The sequence below is a fragment of the Pongo abelii genome, chromosome 9 (genome assembly GCF_028885655.2).
Source record: "Pongo abelii isolate AG06213 chromosome 9, NHGRI_mPonAbe1-v2.0_pri, whole genome shotgun sequence".
NCBI lineage: Eukaryota > Metazoa > Chordata > Mammalia > Primates > Hominidae > Pongo > Pongo abelii.
The window spans coordinates 31485593-31510899 of record NC_071994.2 but is presented as its reverse complement, the minus strand read 5'-3'; the positions used below and the strand labels follow the sequence as shown (position 1 = coordinate 31510899).

The 25307-nt window shown below is 38.3% G+C and overlaps 1 protein-coding gene across 2 annotated transcripts in view; it reads left to right on the top strand.

The window, feature by feature from the left end:
- Positions 1–25307, top strand: part of TRIM44 (tripartite motif containing 44) — a 162898-nt gene that overhangs the window by 46798 nt on the left and 90793 nt on the right. For both annotated transcript variants that reach the window (XM_054523782.2, NM_001132729.2), the window contains 2 exon segments: positions 15665–15904; positions 25130–25149. In XM_054523782.2, the coding sequence (XP_054379757.1) occupies positions 15665–15904; positions 25130–25149 (260 nt within the window).

The window sequence follows — 25307 nt, the reverse complement described above, 5'->3', positions numbered from 1 at the left end:
CAGTTCATCCACAAGGACTCAAATATAGAATTACAGAGTCCTTTTCAGGCCATATTTAGTTTGCTTTATATATATAGAGAGAGAGAGAGAGCTTTGTATCCTACTTTTTTCACCTAAGGTTATCTCTTATAAATGGATACAATTTTATCATTTGAATCCAGTTCCATCGTTGAACCTCAATTTAGAAAACTGGGATCCCGAACAATAATTTTCCTGTCTACCCTTCAGCATTCTTAGTTGAGACAAACCCTTTTAACAAAGACAGATTATCGAGAGAAAAACAAGTTTATTAACATATATACCTCGTGTGTGCATGCGATACCTAAGGGAAGATAAGTAAATCCCAAAGAGGTGGCTTTGAGTTCAGGCATGAATACCATGGAAGGGAAGGCTAGTTATGGGGAGATGCCCAGGAAAAGCATAGTAAACAAAGGTAAAGTTTCTCCAAATAATCAGCTCAAAACAATTCTTCTGCCAAAGAGGCATATTTTGGGGTGGCATATTCTGGCCTCCTACAGTCATATTTTGGGATAGCATATCTTGAACCCCATCAGTAGTTACTGAAAGAAGTTATTCACAAAAGACCAAATATGTGATTCTATCTATATGAAATGTTCAGAATAGACAAATATATAGAGATAGAAAGAGACTCAATACTGTATGGGACTGAGGGAGATGGAAGAATGTGGGGTGACTGCTAATAGCAGTGGGGTTTCTTTTGGGGGTGATGAAAATGTTTTAAAACCAATGGTGATGATAGTTGCACAACTCTGGGAATATACTACAAACCACAAAATTGTATACTTTAAATGGGTAAATTGTAAAATATGTGAATTATATCCAGTAAAACTGTTGAAAGAGAACAAGATTACTTCCTGAATCAGTTTTTTCAACCATTCACTTGAAGTGTCAGCAATGAATATTAATTTTCTTTTTCCTTTTCTCTTCCTGACAGGGATGAGGGTTAAAAACCTGATGTTGGCCTCTGACAGGAGGAGGCAGTATACTACAATTATTAAAAGTTCAGGAATTGCCCCATCAGCTCAATGCTGTCTGACCCTGGGCAAATCTATGCTTAATCTCTTCATTTCTCAGATTTTTTGGTTTTTTTTTTTCAGTTCCAAAATAGGGAATAATAGTACATATTTCATAGGTTGTTGGGAAAACTAAGTGAGATAATCCTTTTAAAGTGCTGAGTACATAAGGAGACCCCCCATCTCTACTAAAAATTAAAAAAAAATTAGCCAGGCATAGAGGCACATGCCTGTAGTCCCAGCTACTTGGGAGACTGAGGTGGGAGGATCTTTTGACCCCAGGAGATCAAGGCTGCAGTGAGCCATGGCTGTACCACTGCACTCCAGCCTGGGCAACATAGTGAGATCCTGTTTCAAAAAAAGTGCAGAGTACAGCCTCCTATAAATGGTGGCTGCTGTTAGCCTCCAGTCCGGAGAATAACCCCTACTTCCAGCAGAAGGGCAAGGGTACGTGAGGGCACCTTCCTCCCCACAAAGTTCCGGAAACCTTCCAAGCCTTGTAGAGAAAAATAAGCCACCTGTTTATAAATAATTCTATGCTTTGATCAATTAACACTTCCTAGGAATAATGACACCAATTGCATGTTTTAGGGGGCCATTGATACCCGTTTGAGTGATAATGACTTGCAAATAAATTGAGTTCAGTCTCCACTTTTGGGATCCCTTGGTGTGGTTTGTTGGCTCACTCACTCTGTGGGTCTTGCCTGGCTGCAGAGTAACTGACAGTAGTTCAGCATAGGTCTGTTGCCTGTTCAAGTCAAAGCAAATGTATCTGCCTTGGGAGTGTGTAGTTGTGTGTCCATATATTCCCAATAGAAAGAAGAAATCAATGCATAGAAGCAAGTATGTTTATTGTTATGAAGCAGACTCCCTAGTTAGCAGAACTGCTTGGTGCCCAACTATAAGAAAAATAAAGAAGTTATTTTAGGAATAACTTTACTTAAAGTTATTTAAGAAACACATTAGGAAATACATTTCCACTTTAAAGTAAACGCTACTGAGATTCTTCACTCCCTACCTCCTCTTCTCCCTTCCCCTGCAGCTTTACCGTATCCTTCTCTTTCTTACTGGAGCCCCAGACCTCCTAATTGAACCACAGCACCAATAGATTATAGTCATTTAAAAACTTAGGCGGGCATGGTTTCCAAGCTGCCTGGTGGACTGGAGCATTGTTACAAAGCAAAGGGATTGAGCTTTAAATGGCTTAATAAAATTAACACTTTGTGATGTCTTCTTCCTCCTGCTCCACCTGCTCTCTGCACTGACAGGAGACTTGATAGTATACTCTTTGCCAAAAGCTTGAAGGGCTGATTACACAGCAAACCTGGAGAGGGGAGTGAAGCTGTCAGGACTCCTCCATAGCAGCCACATTTCAGGTTTCCAGTGCAGGATTGTATTTGACAGTTAATTTAGGAGCCGGGGTACCTAGATATAAAACTTCATTGTGATAATAGTGATAAAATCACCCAGACTTTTATTTAAGGGCCTGCTGCTCTCCTGTCCCCCTCCTTCCTCTTTCCCTGTTAGTTCAAGCTCTCATTCAGTTAAAGAAATAAAATCAGATTTGCTCAGGGAAAAAGGTGTTTTCTTTGATATTTTTAGACCAAACCTGCAGAATGCAACTCTCAGTCTACCTCAGATCTGTATGTAGATGCTTATACATATATATAAATATAAAATTTGAGAACAGTGCCTCTCTCCTGATTGACTGCCAAAGGGCAGAATTTATCAGGTCTTTGTACCTACGAAGAGACATTTCATTCAACCCAGTGATTCAGCTGATGTTCATCCCCTTGTTTAATGACTTTTGTTTACCTCTACAGCAGGTGAAATAGATTCTACCATGTCTCCCTACTTCCTAACTCAGCCCATTTATTTAGACATTATGATGCCCTTTTACAAATGAAGAAACAAAGATTTAAGAGGTTAAGTGACTTGTTCAAGGTCACAGGGCTAAAGATGCTAGTAAGTTGCCTTTCTATGGCTTCTATATAGAAGTTATTAACTTTTGCCTATAGAAGATGGATTGAGAATGGTATTCCAATGTAGTATTTGTTCAGACTTAGAGGTAAAAGTTTACATTGAGTATGACATGCTTTTTTTTTTTTGGTGAAAGAGCACAAGTATTGAAGTCAGATGACATGAGTCCATATATTTCAGTTTCATCTATAAAGGAGGACTAATCATACTATATTTTTATTAATGAAGATCCTGAAAATGAAAACTTGTGAGGAGGAGATAAGAAACAGTGGAAGATGATTTTGGGGACTTAAATGTATGTTAGCAACTGTAGTTAGTTTAAGAGCACTGTGATTCTTGGGTAAGCAGGTTGTTAGCTCCTTAAGGGAGTAGAGTACGGTTTCAGTCTACAAAGGAGAGAAAATACCATGAGAGGCAAGTTCTGAGATTGAGGAGCCAACTATGCCCATAGACTGACTTTGTGTAGGTACAGAGGAACAGAATATGACCCATCCTTCCTGTGCTTTCTGTACTTTGCTTCTGTATCATTGAAGTAGGCTGACCCTGAGATGTTGGGCAGCCAGATCTGATCAAATTAGAAAAGGCAGCCATTGCTCCTTGACACCTTGTGGCCATTTATTTGAAACTGAGGCAAGGAGTCTCGGTATTGATATCTTTACTTTTCAATGCCTAGGATGAGTAGGAAAGTCTTTTAGATGTTCCCTTGGGAAATTAGATCTAAACTCCCAAGGGCATAGGCTCCCTCTTTTCTTTAGGAAAGCTTATTGGGGACTCTTTTTCTGTGAGAGCTCAGTAGATACCATATGGGAGGCACACAATAAAAGTTCACAGTTACCATTATCTCTGATGAGCAGAATGGTTCTGCTGATGGTTCTGTGTGCCCGGAGAGCCCTAAGTGCTTTCCATGTATTATTTTGTGTTAAGTTTAGAAAAATATCTATGAGAATGTTATTATTAGCCTCATTTTACAAAGAAAGTTTTTATGGAGAAATTTTCACCTTTCTGAGCTTCAGAAGCATGGAGTTAGCAGAACCAGTCCTCAAACCCCTTTCTCTACTATATCAAAGTCCATATGCTGTACTGTTGTGACCCTCTGTAGGAAAGAAGACTCAGCAAACATGAGAGCTACGTCTCAGTGCCCTTTCCTGAGTATTTGTGGTGGTATGCAGTTGTTTTGGTGTTGTGTTTTAATAAAATACAAATAACTGTGGCTTTATAGGGAAACTGCTTGAGAGAACTGGAATGGAGTTTGAGTCTTATTTTAAAATTGCTTTAATCTTCAGATAAAATAGGCTTTCTTTGTATATTCAAGTCTAACTTATTTTAAGTCAAGACTTAAAAATAGTATAAATTCTGTACAGTTGCCCCTCAAACTTTCAGTGTCACTTTCCACCTCCCACTTCTACACGATAGTTCCCGAAGCAGAAGTTGTCTTTCTAGTTTATGCATAGGCTAAGGTGTTAAGAAAGCAGGAAAACAAGATGGAATAGAAGCTCTCACCCTTATTCTTGGTTGTTACAAGTCCTGGGTGTCTCTGGGGACACATTCTTCTAGTTTAATATTCCTATAGCAGGGGCCACCCAGAATTTTTTTGTTTGCTCAGAAGTTTGTGATTGCTTTCTTTATTGCCACCCTGGGGTCAGGCAAAGAGAGAAGCAACTTAAGAGCAAGCATTAGTATTGAGTCATAGTGAACCCAGCATCCCCAGTGAACTGCTTTCTGTTGCATCCAATTCAGTGTCATGTCACTGGGTTACACATCAAGTTGTCATGGCAATAAAGTCATAGCAGCTGACAGCATGAACAAGCAGCCCTGGGAGGAGAGGACGCTTGGCGGCGATGCCACAGTCATAGTGGTTAGACATCCATCTCTCACGTTAAGGGGTGCTTGTCAGTCAGCTGTGACTGTGTCTCAGGTAACTGGGGAGCACAGTTGCCGTCTACTTCGCAGTTGATTAACAGATTCAACTCGAGTGTTTATTAGGCCCTTTAAAGTACAAAGCCTCTAGGAAACATGGTCCTGAGCCTGTATTATTCTCTCTGTGTATGTGTGTGTGTGTGTGGGTGTGGGTGTGGGTGTGGGTGTACACAAGGACATGTATATTTATGACTATATGGAGGAGGGAGAACCATGAAGGGAAGGCAATTCAGAAGAAGCATAGGGTCATATTCATGAAGCTGTTAAGGAACGATACAGAATTAGGGCTTAAGTACCAAAATTGATAGTCTTATGAAGAAATACTCTGGCCACAAGTAGAGGAAGGATGGAGTAGTCTGACTGAGATAGGGGGTGTATTAGTCCATTCTTGCATTGGTATAAAGAACTACCTGAGACTGGGTAATTTACAAAGAAAAGAGGTTTAATTGGCTCACAGTTCTGCAAGCTGTACAGGAAGCATAGTGGCTTCTGGGGAGGCCTCAGAAAACTTACAGTCATTGTGGAAGGTGAAAGGGAAGCAGGCATGTCATACGTGGCTGGAGCAGGAGGAAGAGAGAGAGGAAGGAAGTGCTACCCAGTTTTAAACCAGATCTTGTGAGAACTCCCTCATACAGTACCAAGAGGGATGGTGGTAAATCACTCATGAGAACTCCACCCTTATGATCCAGTCATCTCCCACCAGGCCCCACCTCCAACATTGTGGATTACAATTGAATGTGAGATTTGGGTGGGGACACAGATCCAAACCATATCCAAAAGCATTTGTTTCTGGGAGTCAAAGCTATAAGCCAAGAAAAAGACTATATAAGAGAAAGCTGAGTTCCAAGCACCAAGGCAGAGGGAGTGAAGGGCACATATAATCACTAAGTTTGAAGAGGCCAAAGCTGGGATTTGAGATCAAGATTAGAAAGCCAAGGATTCAAGGCCAAGTGGAGATGAAAAGAGACAGAAAGCTGATGAAGAACAAGTTGGAGTTAGAAGCAAGATGCTAACCAGTGTCCTCAAATCACTCAAGAGTTCTTTGTGACTTTGAATTTTGTTTTAGCAAGTTAGTGGTGCAGGGGGCAGTGGGACTAGGTTAAAAGGTCTAAATGGGGTAAGCAGGTGGTGCTAAAGTGGAGCCTCGAAGATGGGTCTAGATGTTTAGCAGGGAGTATTTGGAAGGGAATACAAATAAAAGGAGATTTTCATGTATATGGGGCAACATCTCTGCAGCCAGACTGGTAAAGGGACAGATATGGGATAGCCTCTGACCTTCAGTCAGAATGTATTGCCCACTGTTTTTTGCAGGGCCTTTAGTAAAGGTGTCATAATTTTTCCTTGAGGTAGTGGTAAGTCAAGAGACCTATTATCTGATGGAGAAAATAAAACTTGACTCCAGAGTTTGGAGCCTGATAACTGCCTAAATCATGGCATCATTAAGGGGAATAGAGGACGCAAGTTGACATTTGAAGGGGATCTGTAGGAGAATAATGTTGTGGTCAGAAGGCAGATTGCATAATCAAACTATTTGGGTTTAAAATCTGCTATGTACTGTGTGCCTGAATTTGGGCAGGTTTCTTACCTCCCTTCTTCAATTTCTTCATCTGTAAGTGGGTATAATAATACTAGCCACCTCTTGGCATCATCATGATAATTAATTGCAGTATACACATAAGGTGCTTAGAATAGTGTCTAATATGTGGGGCACTGAAAAAAGGTAGCAATGATAATGAATGAGGAGGGGAAGGATTCAGTTTGACGCTTGATGGTTTGGGTAATAGAAATGTATCCAGGTAGAGAAGTACATCAGCCAAGAGCAACTGTGAAACTGATTTCCTGTAGAGAAAATCTAGGCATAGGAGCCATCCTTATGGAGGTAGTAGTTGAATTTCCAAAGATGGAATGAAATTGTTAAGGCAGAGTGTAAAGTAGTGCTTCTCAGTGGAAAGTGATTTTGCCCCCAGAGGGCGATGTTTAAATTCTAAGGGGTGTCAATATGCTGAATGCTACAGAGAGGTCAGTAGTGAAATTAAATAGAGTTGGTGACTAGTAGGTGCCTTTGTGGTGGGGGAAAAAAGGGTAGCAAGTGTTATATGTTACTTTTTTTTAAAAAGTCTGGTGTCAAAGGTAGAAGTCAGCTCCATGTGATTTCATCTCCAACCTGACCAATCAGGACTCTTGACTCGCTGGTCCCCTGTCTGCCAAATTATCCTTAAAAAACCCCAGTCCTCAAATTTTCAAGGAGACTGATTTGAGTAATAATAAAACTCTGGTGTCCTGTTCAGCCAGCTCTGCGTGCATTAAACTTTTTCTCTATTGTAATTCCCCTTTCTTGATAAATTGGTTCTATCTGGGCAGTAGGCCAAGTGAACCCACTGGGCGGTTACAAAACTGTGCCTCTGAGAACCAGGATTAGACCACTGGTAAGCAATTCAGAACAGAGGAAAGCACCAAGATGGAAGCAGAGGCCCCAAATGTTAGTCAGTCATACCAACCAGCTGTGTGATCTTGGGCAAGTAGCTGAATTTCTCAGAGCCTCATTTTTTTTTTATTATAAAAAATGAAAAGCCAAACTCAGTTTCCTTTTATCTCTAACATAATATAACTGCATAGATTTTAGACTCTTGAAGGAGTAATTCACTAATCCAGATTTGTCTCTAATCACATGTGTTGCCAAAACAAGAGTGGAGATTCAGGGCACCAGGAATCTAACTCAGTAGTTGTTAGGATGAGATAGCCAAAATAAGAAATGAAGAAGATAATAGAATAATCTTGTCTTTTGACAGTGCTCCTTAGCTGTTTTGGATGTCATTATTTTCATGGGCTTAAATCGAAATGGGCTTTTAAAAACTTTGATTATTCTAGAAAGGGGGAGTCATATTGGGAAGGAAGGGTCTTAAAGGTATTAAATAGGAAGGCAGAGAATGAAAATGTTGACAAATCTGGGTATAAGGTTTAAGCAGAATTATCTTTCCTCGTCCATTTGATGGTCACCCCACCCCCAGATCTTCTCTAGGCTTCTCAGTGGCTACTTAGTTTTCTGTTTTAATTGTATTAGGTTGGTGTAAAAGTAATTGCAGTTTTTGCCAGTGAAATGGCACCAACATAATATTAACATTTTAAAAATAGATTTTTTTTAGAATGGTTTTAGGTTAACAGAAAAATTGAATGGAAAATATAGAGAGTTTCCATATACTCCTTCCCCACATGCGTAGCCTCCCCAACTATTATCATTCTGTACTAGAATAGTACGTTTGTTATCACTGGTGAAGCTGTACTAACATATCATTATCACCCAAAGTTTATAGTTTGCATTAGGGTTCACTGTTGGTGTTGTATATTGTATGGGTTTTGATAAATGTATACACCATTAAAATATCATACAGAATAGTTTCACTGCCCTAAAAATCCTCTGTGCTCTGCCTTTTTATTTTCCCTTCCTCCAAACCTCTGGCAACTGATCTTTTTACTTTTTATTTTCCCTTCCTCCAAACCTCTGGCAACTGATCTTTTTACTGTCTCCATAGTTTTGCCTTTCCTATAATGACATGTAGTTGATTCCAAGCCTTTTAGATTGGCTTCTTTCACATAGTAATATACACTTAAGATTCTCTCATGTATGTTCATGACTTGATAGCTTTTTTTTTTCCTGTTTTTCTTCTTTTTTTGGTGGGGGGGGTTGATTAATATTCTGTTGTCTGGATGTACCACAGTTGATTTATTATTTTACCTACCAAAGGACATCTTGGCTGCTTCCAAGTTTTGGCAGTTATGAATAAAAGTTGCTATAAATATCTGTCTTCAGGTTTTTATGTGGATGTAAGTTTTCAACTCATTTGGGTAAATACCAAGGAGCATGATTGCTAGGTTCTATGGTAAGAGTATATTTAGTTTTGTAAGAACTGCCAAACTGTCTTCCAAGTGGCCTTACCATTTTGCATTCCCACCGCAATGCATGAGATTTTCTGTTCTTCCACATCTTTGCCAGCATTTGATCTTGTTAATGTTTTGACTTGGACCATTCTAATAGGAGTGTATGGAATCTCATTGTTGTTTTAATTTGTAATTTCCTAATGATATATGATGTTGAGCATCTTTTCATATGCTTATTTGCCATCTGCATATCTTCTTAGTGAGGTGTCTTTTTTAATCAGGTTGTTCATTTTCTTATTTTTGAGTGTTTATGGTTCTTAATATATTTTAGATAACAGTCCATTATTAGATATGTCTTTTATTAGTATTTTTTCCCAGTCTGTAGTTTCTCTTCTCTTTCACAGAGCAGAGGTTTTCCATTTTAATGGAGTCCAGCTTATCAATTGTTTTGTTCATGGGTACTAACCTTGGTGTTACATCTAAAAAGTTATCACTATACCCAAGGTCATCTAGCTTTTTTAAAATGTTATCTTCTAAGAGTTTTATAGTTTTGCATTTTACATTGAGGTCCATAATCCATCCTGAATAAATTTTGGTGAAAAGTATAAGGTCTGTGTCTAGATTATTTTTTTTTTCATGTGGATGTCTAGTTGTTCCAGCACCATTTGTTCACAACTATCTTTTCTCTATTATATTACCTTTGCTCCTTTGTCAAAGATCAGGTGACATATGTACCTGGGTCATTTCTAGGCTCTTCATCATGTTTCACTGATCTGTCTACTCTTTTGCTAGTATCACACTGTCTTGATTATTACAGCTTTATAGTAAGACTTGAATTGAGTAGTGGCAGTTCTTCGGCTTTGTTCTTCTTCAATATTGGGTTGACTGTTCTAGGTCTTTTGCCACTCCAAATAAACTTTAGAATCAGTTTGTTGATATCCACAAAATAACTTGCTAGGATTTTGATTGGGATTTTGTTAATCTATAGATTAACTTTGGAAGACCTGACATCTTGACAGTATTGAGCCGTTTTCTCAATTAACATGGAATGTCTATTTCTTCTTTGAATTCTTATGTTAGAGTTTTATAGTTTTCCTCATATAGATCTTGTACATATTTTGTTAGAATTATACCTAAGTATTTCATTTTTGGAGGTGCTAATGTAAATGGTATTATCTTTTTAACTTAAAATCCCGCTTGTTCACTGTTGGTATATAGGAAGGTGATTGACTTGTGTATATCAGTCTTCTATCCTATAGTCTTGCTATTGGTTCCAAGAGGTTTTTTTCTTTTCTTTTTTCCTTTTCTTGGTGAATTCTTTCAGATTTTCTACATAGACAATCTTATCATCTACAAAGACAGTTTTATTTCTTCTTTCCCAATCTGTATACCTTTTATTTCGTTTTCTTGACTTGCTGCATAAGCTAGGATTTTCAGTACAGTGTTGAAAAGAAAAGGTGAGAGGGGACATCCTTGCCTTGTTCCTCATCTTAGCGGGAAAGCCTTGAGTTTCTGACCATTAAGTATGTTGTTGGCTGTAGGTAATTGTAGATGTTCTTTATTAAGTTGAGGACGCTCCCCCCACCCCATTCCTAGTGTACTGAGAGTTTTTATAATAAATGAGTGTTGAGTTTTGTCAGGTGATTTTTCTGTATCTATTGTGATTTTTCCCCTTTAGCCTGTTGATGTACATAAATTATATTAGCTGATTTTTCAAATGTTGACCCAGTCTTGCATGCTTGGTATATATCCCTCATTTATGTCATGGTATGTAATTCTTTTTTTTTTTCTGAAACAGTCTCGGTCTGTCACCTAGGCTGGAGTGCAGTGGCACCATCTCCCCTCACTGCAACCTCCGCCTCCCAGGTTCAAGCGATTCTCGTGCCTCAGCCTCCTGAGTAGCTGGGATTACAGGTGTGCACCAACACACCCAGCTAATTTTTGTATTTTTAGTAGAAATGGGTTTTCACCATATTGGCCAGGCTGGTCTCAAACTCCTGACCTCAGGTGATCCACCCACGTCAGCCTCCCAAAGTGCTGGTATTACAGGCATGAGCCACCACACCTGGCCTATAATTCTTTTTATACATGGATTAATTTGACTTGCTAGTATTTTGTTGAGATTTTCTTTAAGCCACATTTCTTTTAAAAAATAGTTTTTAAAAAGTGTTACATGTTATTTTAGAAAATTTGGACTGAGAAGTGAAAAAGAGAAAAGTACTTGTAATTCCACCATTCACAGATAACCACTCTCCAATATTTTGGTATTTATTTTGGTCTTTTATAATGAAAATAATAACAGTAACAACAGCAATAGTAAATACCATTATATTATTTCATTGAGTGGATACCTGAAGTAACTAAGCGGTTAACTGATGTAGAGTTCCAATGGTACCTTATTAACAAAGTGGAGGTGATGAAAGAAGTGAAGATACAAATGACTGCTTTTGCCTGGAGGCTTCTGAAGAAGATGAGAAAGATAGCTTAATGAAGAGTTTAAATGTTCACTTCAGTAAACTTTTGTCCTTTCATTCTCAATACCCCATTGTAAAACCTGCTCATGTCAGGCTTCTAACTAGGTCGCTGAGGATGACATCACTGAGAATGTTGGTAGTGGAATGCTGCTCAGAGTTTATGTCTACCGTGTTTCTAGGCTGCTGAATAATTTTCTAAGCCTGGTGGGTGGGCAGTTGTTTTATTCACAAATAGTGGCTATTCCACCGATACACAAAAGACACAAGAAATAGGAGATCTTGCCATCCATTGAAAAAGTCTTGACCTCCTTGTTGATGAAGTTTTTCCCTTGCCTGCCCTCACTGGAGTCTGGCCTAAGTTTGGAAGGAGCTCTCTTGGAGTACAATGTAGGAATAAATTCTGAAGGCTAAACAGATGCCTTAACTTTGAACTTCCCAACTTGAAGTTTCCATAGACACCGGCAAGTGGGGAGGATACTGTACTGTGGGAGTGTGGACAGCTTGTAGCATCTGAAAAAGTTCCATTTCCTGCTTTTTTGTTTTTCTGTTTTAGAACAATGGCCTTTCAAATGAGGAAGAGGGAAGTGAAAATGGACTTTTTGGGGAGATATTTAGAGTCTTCAAACTCTATTTCATGCAGTCTACAATTTTTAGTTATTTTTGGAGTAGTCTCCTTAACACCTTGCAGGAAATTTGGCTTGTAGGACTGTTACCAGAAAGGGGTCCTGATCCAGACCCCAGAGAGGGTTCTTGGATCTTGCTCAAGATCAAGGGTGAGTCCATATAGTGAAATGAAAGCAAGTTTATTAAGAAAGTAGAGGAATGAAAAAATGGCTACTCCATAGGCAGAGCAGCCCCAAGGGCTGCTGGTTGCCTATTTTTATGGTTATCTCTTGATCATATGCTAAGCAAGGGGTGGATTATTCATGCCTCCCCTTTTTAGACCATATAGGGTAACTTCCTGACATTCCCATGGTATTTGTAAACTGTCATGGTGCTGGTGGGACTGTAATGGTGAGGACCACCAGAGGTCACTCTCATCGCCATCCTCGTTTTAGTGGGATTTGGCCAGCTTCTTTACTGCAAACCTGCTTTATCAGCAAGGTCTTTATGACCTGTATCTTGTGCTGACCTCTTATCTCATCCTAAGACTTAGAATGCCTAACCTGGGAATGCAGCCCAGTAGGTCTCAGTCTTATTTTACCCAGCCCGTATTCAAAATGGAGTGGCTTTGGTTCAGACGCCTGTGACAGAACAAATGTTTCTGAAATATTCAGTGTAGATTTGGAAGCTTCTCTTTTGAGTAGCTTCCTGCTCCTAACCCTGACCATTATTCTTAGTTCATCTCAGCAATGCTTTTCTGAAACAAATTGTTTTTCAATCTCTCTCTACCTCCCTCCTTCTGTCTCTCTCTACCTCCCTCCCTCCCTCTCCCCCTTCCAACTCTCTCTCCCCCGCCCTTCGCTCTCTCTCTTTCTCTCTCCTTCTCTTTCTTTTTCTTGTTTTGACAGAGTCTCATTTATAACTCATTGGAAATGATGAGTTGTAAAAGTACATTACATTAGACTGGACCAGAGGAAAGTTTCTAAACCTAACTTTATCGTACTTCTCTGTGACTTTTTTTCCCCTTCACCTATAAAATTAGAAGGTTAGATTCAGATGTTCAATAGGTAGTTCTGACCATACAGTGATCAAAATTTTCAGATTGCAGTGCTATGTTATAATTTCAATAAAATGCTATGTTTAATCATATTCCACTTCACCCTAATGCAACTATAACAAAGATATATCAGCTTGATTGTAACTAACGTGCCAAAGGTTTTGATGTCTTAGGTTGGAAAATGCTTATTTGTTAATTAGAGAATGAGAGTGGGAAAAAGTCATAAAGGTTTTATAAAGTGGATTATTTTTTCCTTCAGTTTTCATTTGTGACCTGATATGTATAAAATACAGTGTCATGCTGAAAACCCTATGTAATTAAAGCCATGGGAAATAGAGAATTTTAAAATCCATGACTTATTCACCTGCTGCAGTCTGGCCCATACCTTTACTAAGTGAGATGTCAGCTTCCTAACTCTGAACCACATGCGTATGTGAAGTCTAGTAAAATAGGTTGTGAGTCAGTTTTTATTATGATATCCATTTTTAGTTACATGTAGCCATTAAGGGAGTTTCTTAGGCATTCAGAAAAGTCCATCCCTTAGTGAAAAGGTTTGGTCTCTGAGAGAAGGTTCTAGTCATTTAAGACTCAATTTATTTCAGGAGTAGAGATCCATTGATCAGTGATCACTGTAAAGCATAATAGCCCTAAAATACATACACTAAAAATAAAAAGGAATTATATAAACACAAATCACAGTTCTCAATCTGATACAGAATTTACAGGGACATTAATAACATTTAATACACTTTCCCATTTTCTCCAGCACCAGGGAGAGCACCTGCAGAGAGTATATGAGGGCTTATGACACTTAGTCACTTGATGTGTGAGCAGATACATGTCATACAGGCCTTATTTTGCACTGATGTCCTAAGCAGTGTTACAAAAGCTGCGTAAGGTATCAAGCTTCTTTCAGTTTCTAAGGGGCTAATTAAAAATTAATCTGCTACCCCCTCCTTTAGGCTTTCTCTTTCACAGTTTCCTTTCTTAGGTTTTCCCAGTTTGACTTCCCTTCTGACAGACTTTTATAGTGAACAGAGCACCAGACTGAGAACAAGAAGATTGGAGTCTTTCCCTCTTCTACAGGTTTGCAACCGTGTCCATTTCCTTATCTGTAAAAGGAAGGGGTTCATTTAGATGACAACTGTTTTCTCTTCCAGTTCTAAAATCCTCTATTGGCTTTTCTTCTGTCTTTCTCCTTTTGTCTACAGTTTACTTCTTCCCTGCTCCCTATCTCAGCTACACTCATAATATGCATAGTTGTTTTAAAATAATCATAAAATAAACATGGTTGTGAGGAAACATCAATAAATGCAGTTGCTGGTAAAATTTGGAGTTTAGAAGTTCTCATTTTGATAACTTCTCACTTTGTTAGCCTTTCTTATGCCCTAAGCATAAATATAGCTAGCAGTTGTATTTTCTTTGGTTTGCAGTTGTTATAAAATAAAACAATAATATATTTGCACCCATCATAGTAAAAGTTTAAAAGCTTGATAGTAAAAGTTTAAAAGCTTGATATAATCCAGTATTGGCAAGGGTGTAGGAAAGTGCTTACTTTCATACGTTGTTGTAGGAATGTAATCAATACATCTTTCTCAGAAGGCACCTTGGCAATATAAACCAATATTTTTAGAGTATATGCCAATTTACTAAGTGGCTCTAAACGTCTTTAAAGAAACTCATATGCATATATTAAGAGATATAGCCAAGGATGTTTATTGCTGCGTTGTTTATAATAGCAAAAATTTGGAAATATCCTGTACTTCCATTAAGAGAGGAATGGTTAAATAGGACACACACACACACACACACACACACACACACACACACACCCCTCCATCTCCACACACACACACACACACACACACCCCTCCATCTCCATATCACACACACACACACACACCCCTCCATCTCCATATCATACAGATAGTAAAAATAATAGAATGAAGTTGATCTGTATGCACAAATACATCTTAAGTAGAAAAGTAAGACAACCATATTTTCACTATGATTCATTTATATAAAAACTACTTAATTATCTATATACATATATGTACATAACTATATAGAAAAATGGTATGTATCCTACCAAACTGTTAACAGTAATTGGGGCAGAGAGGAAGAATTTCATTTTTTGTTTTGTTTTGTTTTGAGATGGAGACTTGCTCTGTCGCCCAGGTTGGAGTGCAGTGGTGCGATCTGTGCTCACTGCAACCTCCGCCTTCTTGGTTCAAGCAATTCTCCTGCCTCGGCCTCCCAAGTAGCTGGGATTACAGGCACCCACCACCATGCCCAGCAAATTTTTTTGTATTTTTAGTAGAGACAGGGTTTCCTCATGTTGGCCAGGCTGGTTTCGAACTCCTGACCTCAAGTGATCCCGCTGCCTTGGCCTCCCAAAGTGCTAGGATTACATGCATGAGCCACTGTGCCCAGCCTCATTTTTTACTATATATATTCATCGTATATATTACTGGTATAAAAATGAACAAAACCAAAAGGAAAAAAGGATAAGAAATTATTCCCTGAAGAATGAAAAAGGCAAAAAGATTAGCAGGAAATTCATCAAAGATATTAGGGGAACATTGTTTTTAGGATATTACCAAAACTTTAGGATCGGATAGGATCCATGGTGTGTATTTTGGCCAGGGCTGTGTAGTAATAACTCTGCCCTTTTGTTTCTTTGTATGTTCAACTTATTCTTCTTATTTGTCTCTGTTCTAAAGGTAACTCGGGACCAAATGAAGATGTTTATACAGCAGGAATTTAAGAAAGTTCAGAAAGTGATTGCCGATGAGGAGCAGAAGGCCCTTCATCTAGTGGACATCCAGGAGGCAATGGCCACAGCTCATGTGACTGAGATACTGGCAGACATCCAGTCCCACATGGATAGGTTGATGACTCAGATGGCCCAAGCCAAGGAACAACTTGATACCTCTAATGAATCAGCTGAGCCAAAGGCAGAGGTAAAGGAAAAGCCCATAATTATTAGTAGCAAGAGAAATAGGAGGAAGCTGATGCCATATTTGTTAGACCCCATGTGGTCCCTGAACGTGAATGAATTGAAATCTAGGTAGGGTATAAGTGTTTCACATGGTGTATAAACCAGTATGGAAGTATTGGCCACTAGTTTACTCAGTGGCTGGGCCTACCAAATTATTTATCCATCATTACTTTAAAGAGTGTAGTCAGTGGGGGCAGATACTAATCACAATTAAGAAAGGAAGCCAAAAATTACAGCCAGAGAAGAGGGCAAGCGACAGACCCCAAGTTGTGAAATGAGCCTTTAAAGTCATCATAGACCTGGGCTGAATGAGAACAAATCATGAAGTAGAGCATAAAGCAGGCCAGAATGAAAGATTTTGGACTTACTTTGTACATAGTGAAAAGGTATCTCAAGCTGGTTGTTATATGGAGCCAGCTGCATAAATTGGAGGCATAACTGCTGGATTAAGAATGGCATGTGCACTAGGGCATTGTAAGATTAAAAAAAAAAAACTATGAAAGACACAAGGTAAATATTGAATCACTATACAAATGTTAGTTGTCATATTCATTGTTATTTTTAACGGGAATAAAAGGGTCTTAGGCATTTTACCAAACAACATATTTAGGCATTTTGAATCTACTTTGAAAAAATTATTTAAGGTAGCCATTAAAAAAAAAAAAGTACAAGCTGGACTCAGTGGCTCACGCCTGTAATCCCAGCACTTTGGGAGGCTGGGGTGGAAGGATTGCTTGAGTCCAGGAGTTTGAGACCAGCCTGGGCAACATAGTGAGACCCTGTGTCTACAAAATAAAAAATTAGCAGACATGGTCTCACCTGCCTGTAGTCCCAGCTACGCAGGAGAGGTAGGAAGATTACTTGAGCCCCGGAGGTTGAGGCTGCAGTGAGCTGTGATTGTGCTATTGCACTCCACCCTGTGTGACAGAGTGAGATCCAGTCTCAAAAAAAACCAAAAAACTTATATTTCAGCCACTAGAGAGAGGCTACTATTAATCAGATTTCATAATTTGACAATTCTAGTGAAGGTAATGCCAGATAGATTTAGGGTAGGTCCTTCTAGAAAAAAACATAGGAGAGTCCTGTGGACTTTCTAGGACTGTTGCTGACTCAGCAAGTCCATCCTTAACTGGAAGTCCTGCCTTGGCTTGAGAGAGCCTGGCCACAGAATAAACTGGCCAGTAGAAGAGCCAAAGTAATCCAGGAGGCAGGTATTTCCAAGCTATCCTGACAGGAAATGTAAGAAACCATTGAAAGGTATCTGCTATACCCATCCAGGGCTTTTGATTAATTTTCATCAATGTGTGAAAAGAATAACTCTTCTTCTTTTCATTTTATTCTCCCCATAATTGAGAAATTAGGTGCCTAAATAAGTTTCTAGATAGGCAAGAGAGCACTTTATATTCATCATTTCATTTAATCCTTACATCAGCATTCATTAACTCCATTTTACAAATGGGATATTTGAGATGCAGAGAACTGCAGAGATACTGACCCAATGTCATTTAGTCAGTAGAAAATAGAGCCAGGGTTTAGATTTAAGTCTGTGCTATTTCAGTACCTGTGCTTTCCCCCTACTATAAGACATATGCTAAGCATCCCATCTGTATCTGTGGGAAAAATGAGAAGAATCCATGTTCTAGACAGCTTTGCATACCTTTACAATGTCAAGATGGTCACTTTGTGTCTTAATAAACAAAAGGTTCAACCAGAGTTAATTCAAGGGATAGACAGCATAGCTCTGTCCACAGTTCCCATCAAGTTCGACCCCTTCATTTATTCCCTATGTTGATTACGTTGTTCTTTGAAAAATAAAAATTTAATTTTGGCTAGGCGTGGTGGCTCACACCTGTAATCCCAGCACTTTGGGAGGCCGAGGTGGGTGGATCACCTGAGGTCAGGAGTTTAAGCCTGCCCTGGCCAACATGGCGAAACCTGTCTGTACTAAAAATAGAAAAATTAGCTGGGTGTGGTGGCGAGCACCTGCAGTCCCAGCTACTTGGGAGGCTGAGGCAGAAGAATCACTTGAACCCAGGAGGCGGAGGTTGCAGTGAGCCAAGATTGCAGCCACTGCACCCCAGCCTGGGAGACAGAGTGAAACTCCATCTCAAAAAAAAAAGTTTAATTTTGAGGTTTATTTTTCTCTTTTATTTTAATCTATGAATTTAGTCCTTCTCTGACATTAGCTGTCGTTTAAGCACCTCAGCTGTACTATGCTTGTTAACTCTGATGGAATTACTCTTAAAGGGATGCAAGAGCTGACAGGGCTTAAGGACCAGGCTACAGACAAAATGAGCTATTAAAAACAGAGATAGCGTTCAGCCACTAGAGTGTTTACAGAGAGCTATTATTATTTCATAGCCTCTTGTTCCAGTTAATCTGGTAACTTGTTGGTAAGAGCAGATATCTAGTACCTGTCTTTCACTCATCAGAGGAATTATGTTCTTTTTGTGGTATAGAATTTATCAAAAATCACCTGCATTTTGAATTCAGCCAAAAGACCCCCCCTCCAACATTTTATTATAAAATTTTTTAAACATACACCACAGTTGAAAGGATTTTACAGATTATACCTATGTACCTACCACCTAGATTCGCCTATTAACATTTTGCCATACTTGCTTCATTACGTATCTAGCCATCTTTTCAACCTTCCACTCACCAATCTATTTTATTTTTGGCATATTTAAAGCAAATTGCAACTTCTGGTTCTGAGCAAGATGGAGTAAACATATTCTATTTTACTCCTTTCACTTATTACAGTAGAAATCTCTGGGCAAAAATGCTGAAATCATCTACCAAAAGACTCTTGCAGGTGGAAAAAAGATGGCATACTGATCAGGGACCTTGGGATTTGAGAGGATACAAGGCAGTGAATTCCCTGGGGTTTTCTTTACTTCCTATGTATGGTAGCCTGGGTGTTCTACAAACTGGAAACACTAATACACACAGACAAAAAAAAAAAATACCCAAGACAAGCCTGCTTCTGGAGGCAAACATCATGAAAAAAGTGGCACTGCTCCTCAACCTCAATTGGCACGCAGCAGTGGAGCCGGTGAGTGAAACTCACTCATTTTATGTATGCCCTATGTTAATGAGGTATCTTTGTCTATGGAGCCTGTGGGTGAACCTCTTACTTCTACCTTTGGCTCTGCTCCTCTCAGTAATGAGTGGTACCCATCTCCTATGCATCCGTAGGTGGAACTCTGACTTCTACCCTACCCTGCAGTAATAGTACAGAGGAAGTAGTACCTCTTCGTTTTGGAGACTGTGGGTAGAGCTCTAACTCCTCCCTCTCACCCCTGTATTAACTAGGCTATGGACTTCCCCAGCTGAGTCAGTTATTGGAATTTTATCTTTCACTCCTGCCCTGTAGTAATGATTTGGTTTCCCTCCTCCTCCTCAACTAGCTCTGTGGAGAATGTAGAATGGAGTCCTGTCATCTGAGTGGGGCAGACAAGAATAGCACTGTAGAGGCTTTATAAACTTAAGGTGACATGTGAACCATAGTTCACAAAAAGGATCCAGGACATGCATTCTGAATCTAAACAGGTTGACTGCTAAAATAGAAGATTTAAATAGGAACTAGGTTTTTATAATATAACTCATCATGTCCAGGATACAGACCAAAGAACCAATAAAAATCTCAATTCTGTAAGGCCGAGGCAAGAGGATCGTTTGAACCCAGGAGGTTGAGGCTGCAGCGATCTGTGTTCACACGACTGTACTCCAGTATGGGTGACAGTGCAAGACCCTGTCTCAAACAATAAAATGAAAATCTCAATTCTAAGGAAAAAAGAATTGATATATGCTAACTCTAAGATGGCATAGATGTAGGAATTAAAAGACAAAGGTTTTAAACCTGCTATTATAAGAATGTTTCAGTGAGCAATTACAAGCACTCTGGAAATAAATGAAAACCTCAATAAAGAAATAAAGATATTAAAAAGTACCAAATGAAAATTTTAGAACTGAAAAATACAGTAACTGACACCAAAAATTCACTGGATGGGCTTAATGGCAAACCGAAGGAAAGATTTGGTGAATTTGAAGATAGATTGATACTGATCCAATCTAAACAACAACAAAAAAACATGGAAAAATAATTGAACTGAGCTTCAGGGACTTATAGGACAGTAATGAAAGATACATGTCACCAGTGTCGGGGGGGAAAAAGGAATGTGGAGCTGAAAAAACAGTTTGAAGTAATAGTGTGTTAAAATATCTAAAATTTGGCTGAAAGACATAAACTACAGATTTAAGAAGCAGAGTGAACCCAAGCAAGATAAACTAAGAAATCCATACCCAGACACATCAGAGTCAAACTTCTGAAAACTAATGGCAAAGAAAAAAATCTTGAAAGCAGAGTAGCTAAAGAGAAATGACACATTAGCTCTGCAGAACAGCAGTATGAATGAACATATGTCTCCATTTATAAGTCTGTTTTCACATGCTCTCAGAAATGGTTCATGGTTTTCATTTAAAGGTATTAATGGCTTTTATTAAATTTATTCCTAGTTATTTAATATTTTCAATACTATTGAAAATAGAATTGTTTTTACATTTTATTTTTCAGCTTATGTTAGTATATAAAAATATAATTGGTTTTTATATATTAGCCTTTTTTTTTTTTTTGAGATGGAGTCTCACTGTCACCCAGGCTGGAGTGCAGTGGCGTGATCTCGGCTCACTGCAGATATTAGCGTTATATCTTGTAACCTTGTCAGATTCACCTATTAGTTATAATAGTGGCTTTATAGATTCTTTAGGATTTTCTATATCAGCAATTATGCCATCTACAAATAGAGACAGTTTTACTTTCTTTGTTTCTAATCTTTATGCTTTTTATTTCTTTGTCTTGTCTTACTGCAGTGGCTACAACCTCCAGTGCAATGTCTAATATAAATGGTAAAAGTGGACATCCTTGCCTTGTTCGTAATCTTAGAAGGAAGGGATTCAGTATATTAAGTATGATGTTTTTTGTAGATGCCTTTTATCAGATTCAGGAAGTGCCTTTCTATTCCTAATGTGCTGAGGGCTTTTATACAAACTGATGTTGACTTTTGTGAGATATGTCTTCTGTATCTCTTGAAATGATCATACGCATTTTTTTCATTATTCTGTTGTAATGGTTAATCATGTTGGTTAATTTTACAATATTAAACCAACCTTGCATTTCTGAGATAAAGTCCCATTTGGCCATGATGTATAATCTGAGTTCAGTTTGCTTATATTTTGTTCAGGAGTTTTGTGTCTTTGTTCATAAGGGATATTGGTTTGTGTATTTTTATAATGCCATTGTCAGGTTTGGGTATTAGGATTATGTTGGCCTCATAAAACAAACTGAGAAGTATTCCCTTCTCCTTTATTTTTTTTCTCATTGTTTTTTGCGGAATTTACTTACATCATTTTATAAAACTCTTTATAAAGCTTAAAAAAATGGTGTGTCTTTATTTATATGTCATGAGCATTTTTGTCTTATGTCCAGTTAGTTTGGTAAGGAGAATACTGAGTTGCAATGAGCTAATATTGGAAAAAGTATGTTCAATGGGTAAACCATTAAAAATGATACATGCATATGATAACCATTTATTTTAAACTTGAAACATATTTGTACTTTTTTTTTATTCAGAGGCAAGGCCTTTGAAAATATGGGTTTGCTAATTAGAGTTAAATGTCATGTTTCTGGCTAAACCATACCCATTTTGCGCCATTTATAAGGTCCAATTTCAGACTCTCTATATTGAGGGTGATACCATTCAAAGCAAGCTGAATGCAGAATCTTAGTTCTTATAACTTACTGTTTCTAGTATTTTACTTGTGTTTCACCTACACCAAAATTGACAACAATTTTTAAGTAATTCATCTTTATTAAATACTGTGGATGCATTCACCTTAGTTCTTATGTGAGCAAGTTCTCTCTCTTGCATTCACTTTTTGTTACTTAATTAAATGTGTCGTCATTACAAGTTCATATAAACAGCCTTGTTTGATTCTTGGTGAACAACATTTCCACTGGTGGAGGTAGAAATGGGATGTTGCACAAGAGTGCAGTCTGCCAACCAAGAGCATTTGTGATATCTTAATTAGGGATTTGGGAGCAGTGCTTAATCTAACAAGTCATTTAAATGGAAGTTGGTATTTAATAGACTCTCACTTCTGATATTTTCTGAAACCAGAATTTGCTTATAATAGGAGTAGAAATTAATCTTAAACCTTACCTATATCTTGAATAATTATTTACTATGAGCCTTGTGCTGTGTTACGTGCGGTGAATACAGAAATGAGCAAAACACAAGTTTCTATTCTCAAGGAGTTGAAATCCAAAGAGGGAGGCACTGTTTGATGTCATTGTCAGTTTTCTTCTCTAAGTACTAGTGTAGAGTGGCGAAGCCTACAAATGTGGGGGAAAGGAGGAGGATTAACTTATTCAAGATGTTAGTGAAGAAGTTTCTGAGTAAGGCTTGATCTTAAAGGATAGATAGGAATTCGCTAGGTTTTTAGAATAGGGATGTGCATTTCAGGTAGCAGGAACATCACATGCATATCTTTTACTAGCAAGGTTAGCAATCCTCTCTGTGCCAACCTATTCAAAACGGCTTTATAATTCATATGTGTGTGTATATTCTTGCTTTGTAACAGTGACCATTGTTTCTGAAAAGAAGCATACATCTATAAGCAGTAGAATTGGATGAACATATAGCAAAACTTTGTGTCCCATCTTTTCTGTCCTTACCTGCTCTCCCCTAGAAATGTTATTAATTAACAATTCTAGGAAAGTAAAATAATGGCTACTATTTGTTGAACGATTACAAGGTACTAGACACTTGCTTAGTGTTTTACATAGATTTTCTCATTTATTTTAATCCATATGGTGACCCTTTGAGGTAAGAACTAGGATCTTTATGTGCAGATGGAGAAACTGAACCTTGGAGAAGAAAATTGCCAAAAGCTTCACTGTTGGGATTAATGAACCAGAATTTGAGACCATGTTTTTATATTATAACTGAGAAACCCTGTCTCTTAATCATTACACCAAGGTATGTGATTGTGAGGAGGACTTGCTCTAAATTATGGGAGAAAGTTTAGATATTTTTTCCATAAAGTTCTCTTAGACAATTAGGCTTAAACATCCAAAAATAATTGAAAAATTTGTGTTGAGATTTAATTATGTCATTCATAGTTATGTAACTCATATTATATAACTTTTTTATTGGTATATTATAGTTGCCATGAGACATACCAGATGATAAAAATGCAAAGAAATTTTCCACCATCCCTATACCCTCTCTCTACCACTCGCCCTACTTCCCTCTAGTTGGAGTGTGGATGATTAACGCCCTTCCCACTATTGCAGATCTTTAACAGTCTGCCAAAAATGCCCTTCTTATTCGACCTCAAATGGCAGTTTGATTTAAATCACCTTTCTGGCTGCAGCTGTACTTTACAGGCTTGCACCCTGGCAGTCTCCCTTTACCTCAGTCACGCTCAACCCCACATTGCTCTCAGTTCCAACCTTATACCACCCCCAGCGCCCTGCCCAAAACACACACGTGCACATCCCCATTCTCTGGTTTCACAGAACTCAAGGTTCCTTGAACAACACATTTTTAGAAATTTGCCTTTGCTGTTGCTAGTTCAGTGTCCTTCCCACTTTTCTCTGTTGTCAGCCTGGGAAAATACTATTTATCCCTCAAAGTGGCAATATCAATGTTACCTTGTGTGTCTGAAGCTTTTCCCACCTTCTCCAGGAGAGGCAGCGTTCATAACTTCCCTGTTGATTCTCATATTATTCTGTTTATGTCTTTGGTATTGTTCATAACACATTTAGGAATAGTTCATTTTCTTTGTGCCTGTTTCTCGTGCTCCTGATTCGAAAATCCTAGAAGGTTAGATCATTATGGGTGATTGTTTTTCCTTAGTTAGCATATATATATAGTAGCTTCTTAATGAATCCTACTGAATTGTTACTGATACTGATAAATAGGCTTTATTAAATACATCCTGTGTCACAGGTACTGTGTTTGATGATTATAAGCATTATTTCATTTAATCCTCATATTCATCCTATGATACAGAGACAATTATTACCCCATTTTACAAATTAGGAAATTGAAGTTAAGAAAGGCAAAATAACATGAGTAGGCTAATACAGCAGTAAAGTGATAGGGTTAAGACTTGAACCCAGAACATCTGACTTGAGAGCTCATTCTGCCTTATACCAGTAGGAACCATTCATTCATTCATTCATTCATTCATTCATTCATTCATTCATTCTCCGAGGAGTACAACCAGAATGTACATTCTCTATTAAGACTACCCTTCAATGGCTAAAAAGAAGGATATAAAAGATATGCTGACACCAAAAGGATGAATGAGGTCCCTTGGGAAAGGCTTGAGAGTTATTTGAAAAATCTCATTTGATCACAGAAGGAAGCTCAAAGGAATCTGCTGTGATCACTTCTGATAAAGTTAGGTTGAGAGATTGCCATCCCTGGAAAAATAATGTTAACACATTGTTTTTGAAAAGTGGGCAAGAAAAAGAGAAGAGCCATGGTTTGGTGGAAGAATGATGTGGATCATCAAATGCCAGAACTAACCTCTTACGGAGGAGAAGACCAAAGTCCAGATTAATTAATGTTTGCCCAAGGACATATAACTAATAAGTAACAGAGCTTGGACTAGAATCCCAATTTCTTGAGTCCCAGTTCGGTGCCCTTTATACCACAGTGTTCTTTATAGTAGAATTGCAGTGTTCATGTTTGATGAAAAATGCTAGAACAAGGCAGAAATGAGTCTTTGAAGGAAAACAGCTTGATGTTTTGGAACTGACTAGCTTTTGCCTAAGACCTGCCTCTATTTTGGGTTTCTCACTTTGCTAAGAACTAAATACTGCCAGCCATACAAATAAAAAGGCAAGGCAATTATTTAGGCCTCCTAGGTCTGTGCATTAACTTCTCTGCTCTGCTTGTCAGGGCAAATTATCAGTTCATCTCCACTGGGCAGTTTGAACATAGGATTATATTAGCTCTTGTCTTAGCCTTTAGATGTCTGTTGGTTTGTCTCTGTTACAATAAATGTATAGTCCTTGCATTCAGGTTGGGAGAGGGGAGGGAAAAGAAAGAAATCTGACTCTGTCTGTACCAACAGTGATTTCTAATACTGTTTCTTTCTGTTTGTCTTTCAGGGCGATGAGGAAGGACCCAGGTAAGATCACATTGTTGCTTGTCTTTTCTCATAATTGAAGTAGAGTGACATTTGTGGCCTTTTAGTGCTCCATGAAATATGGACAGCCAAGGAACAGCACAGAAAAGGGATCTGTATCTTAAGCCTGGTATTTGAAAATCTTATTTTGTAAGACTCCC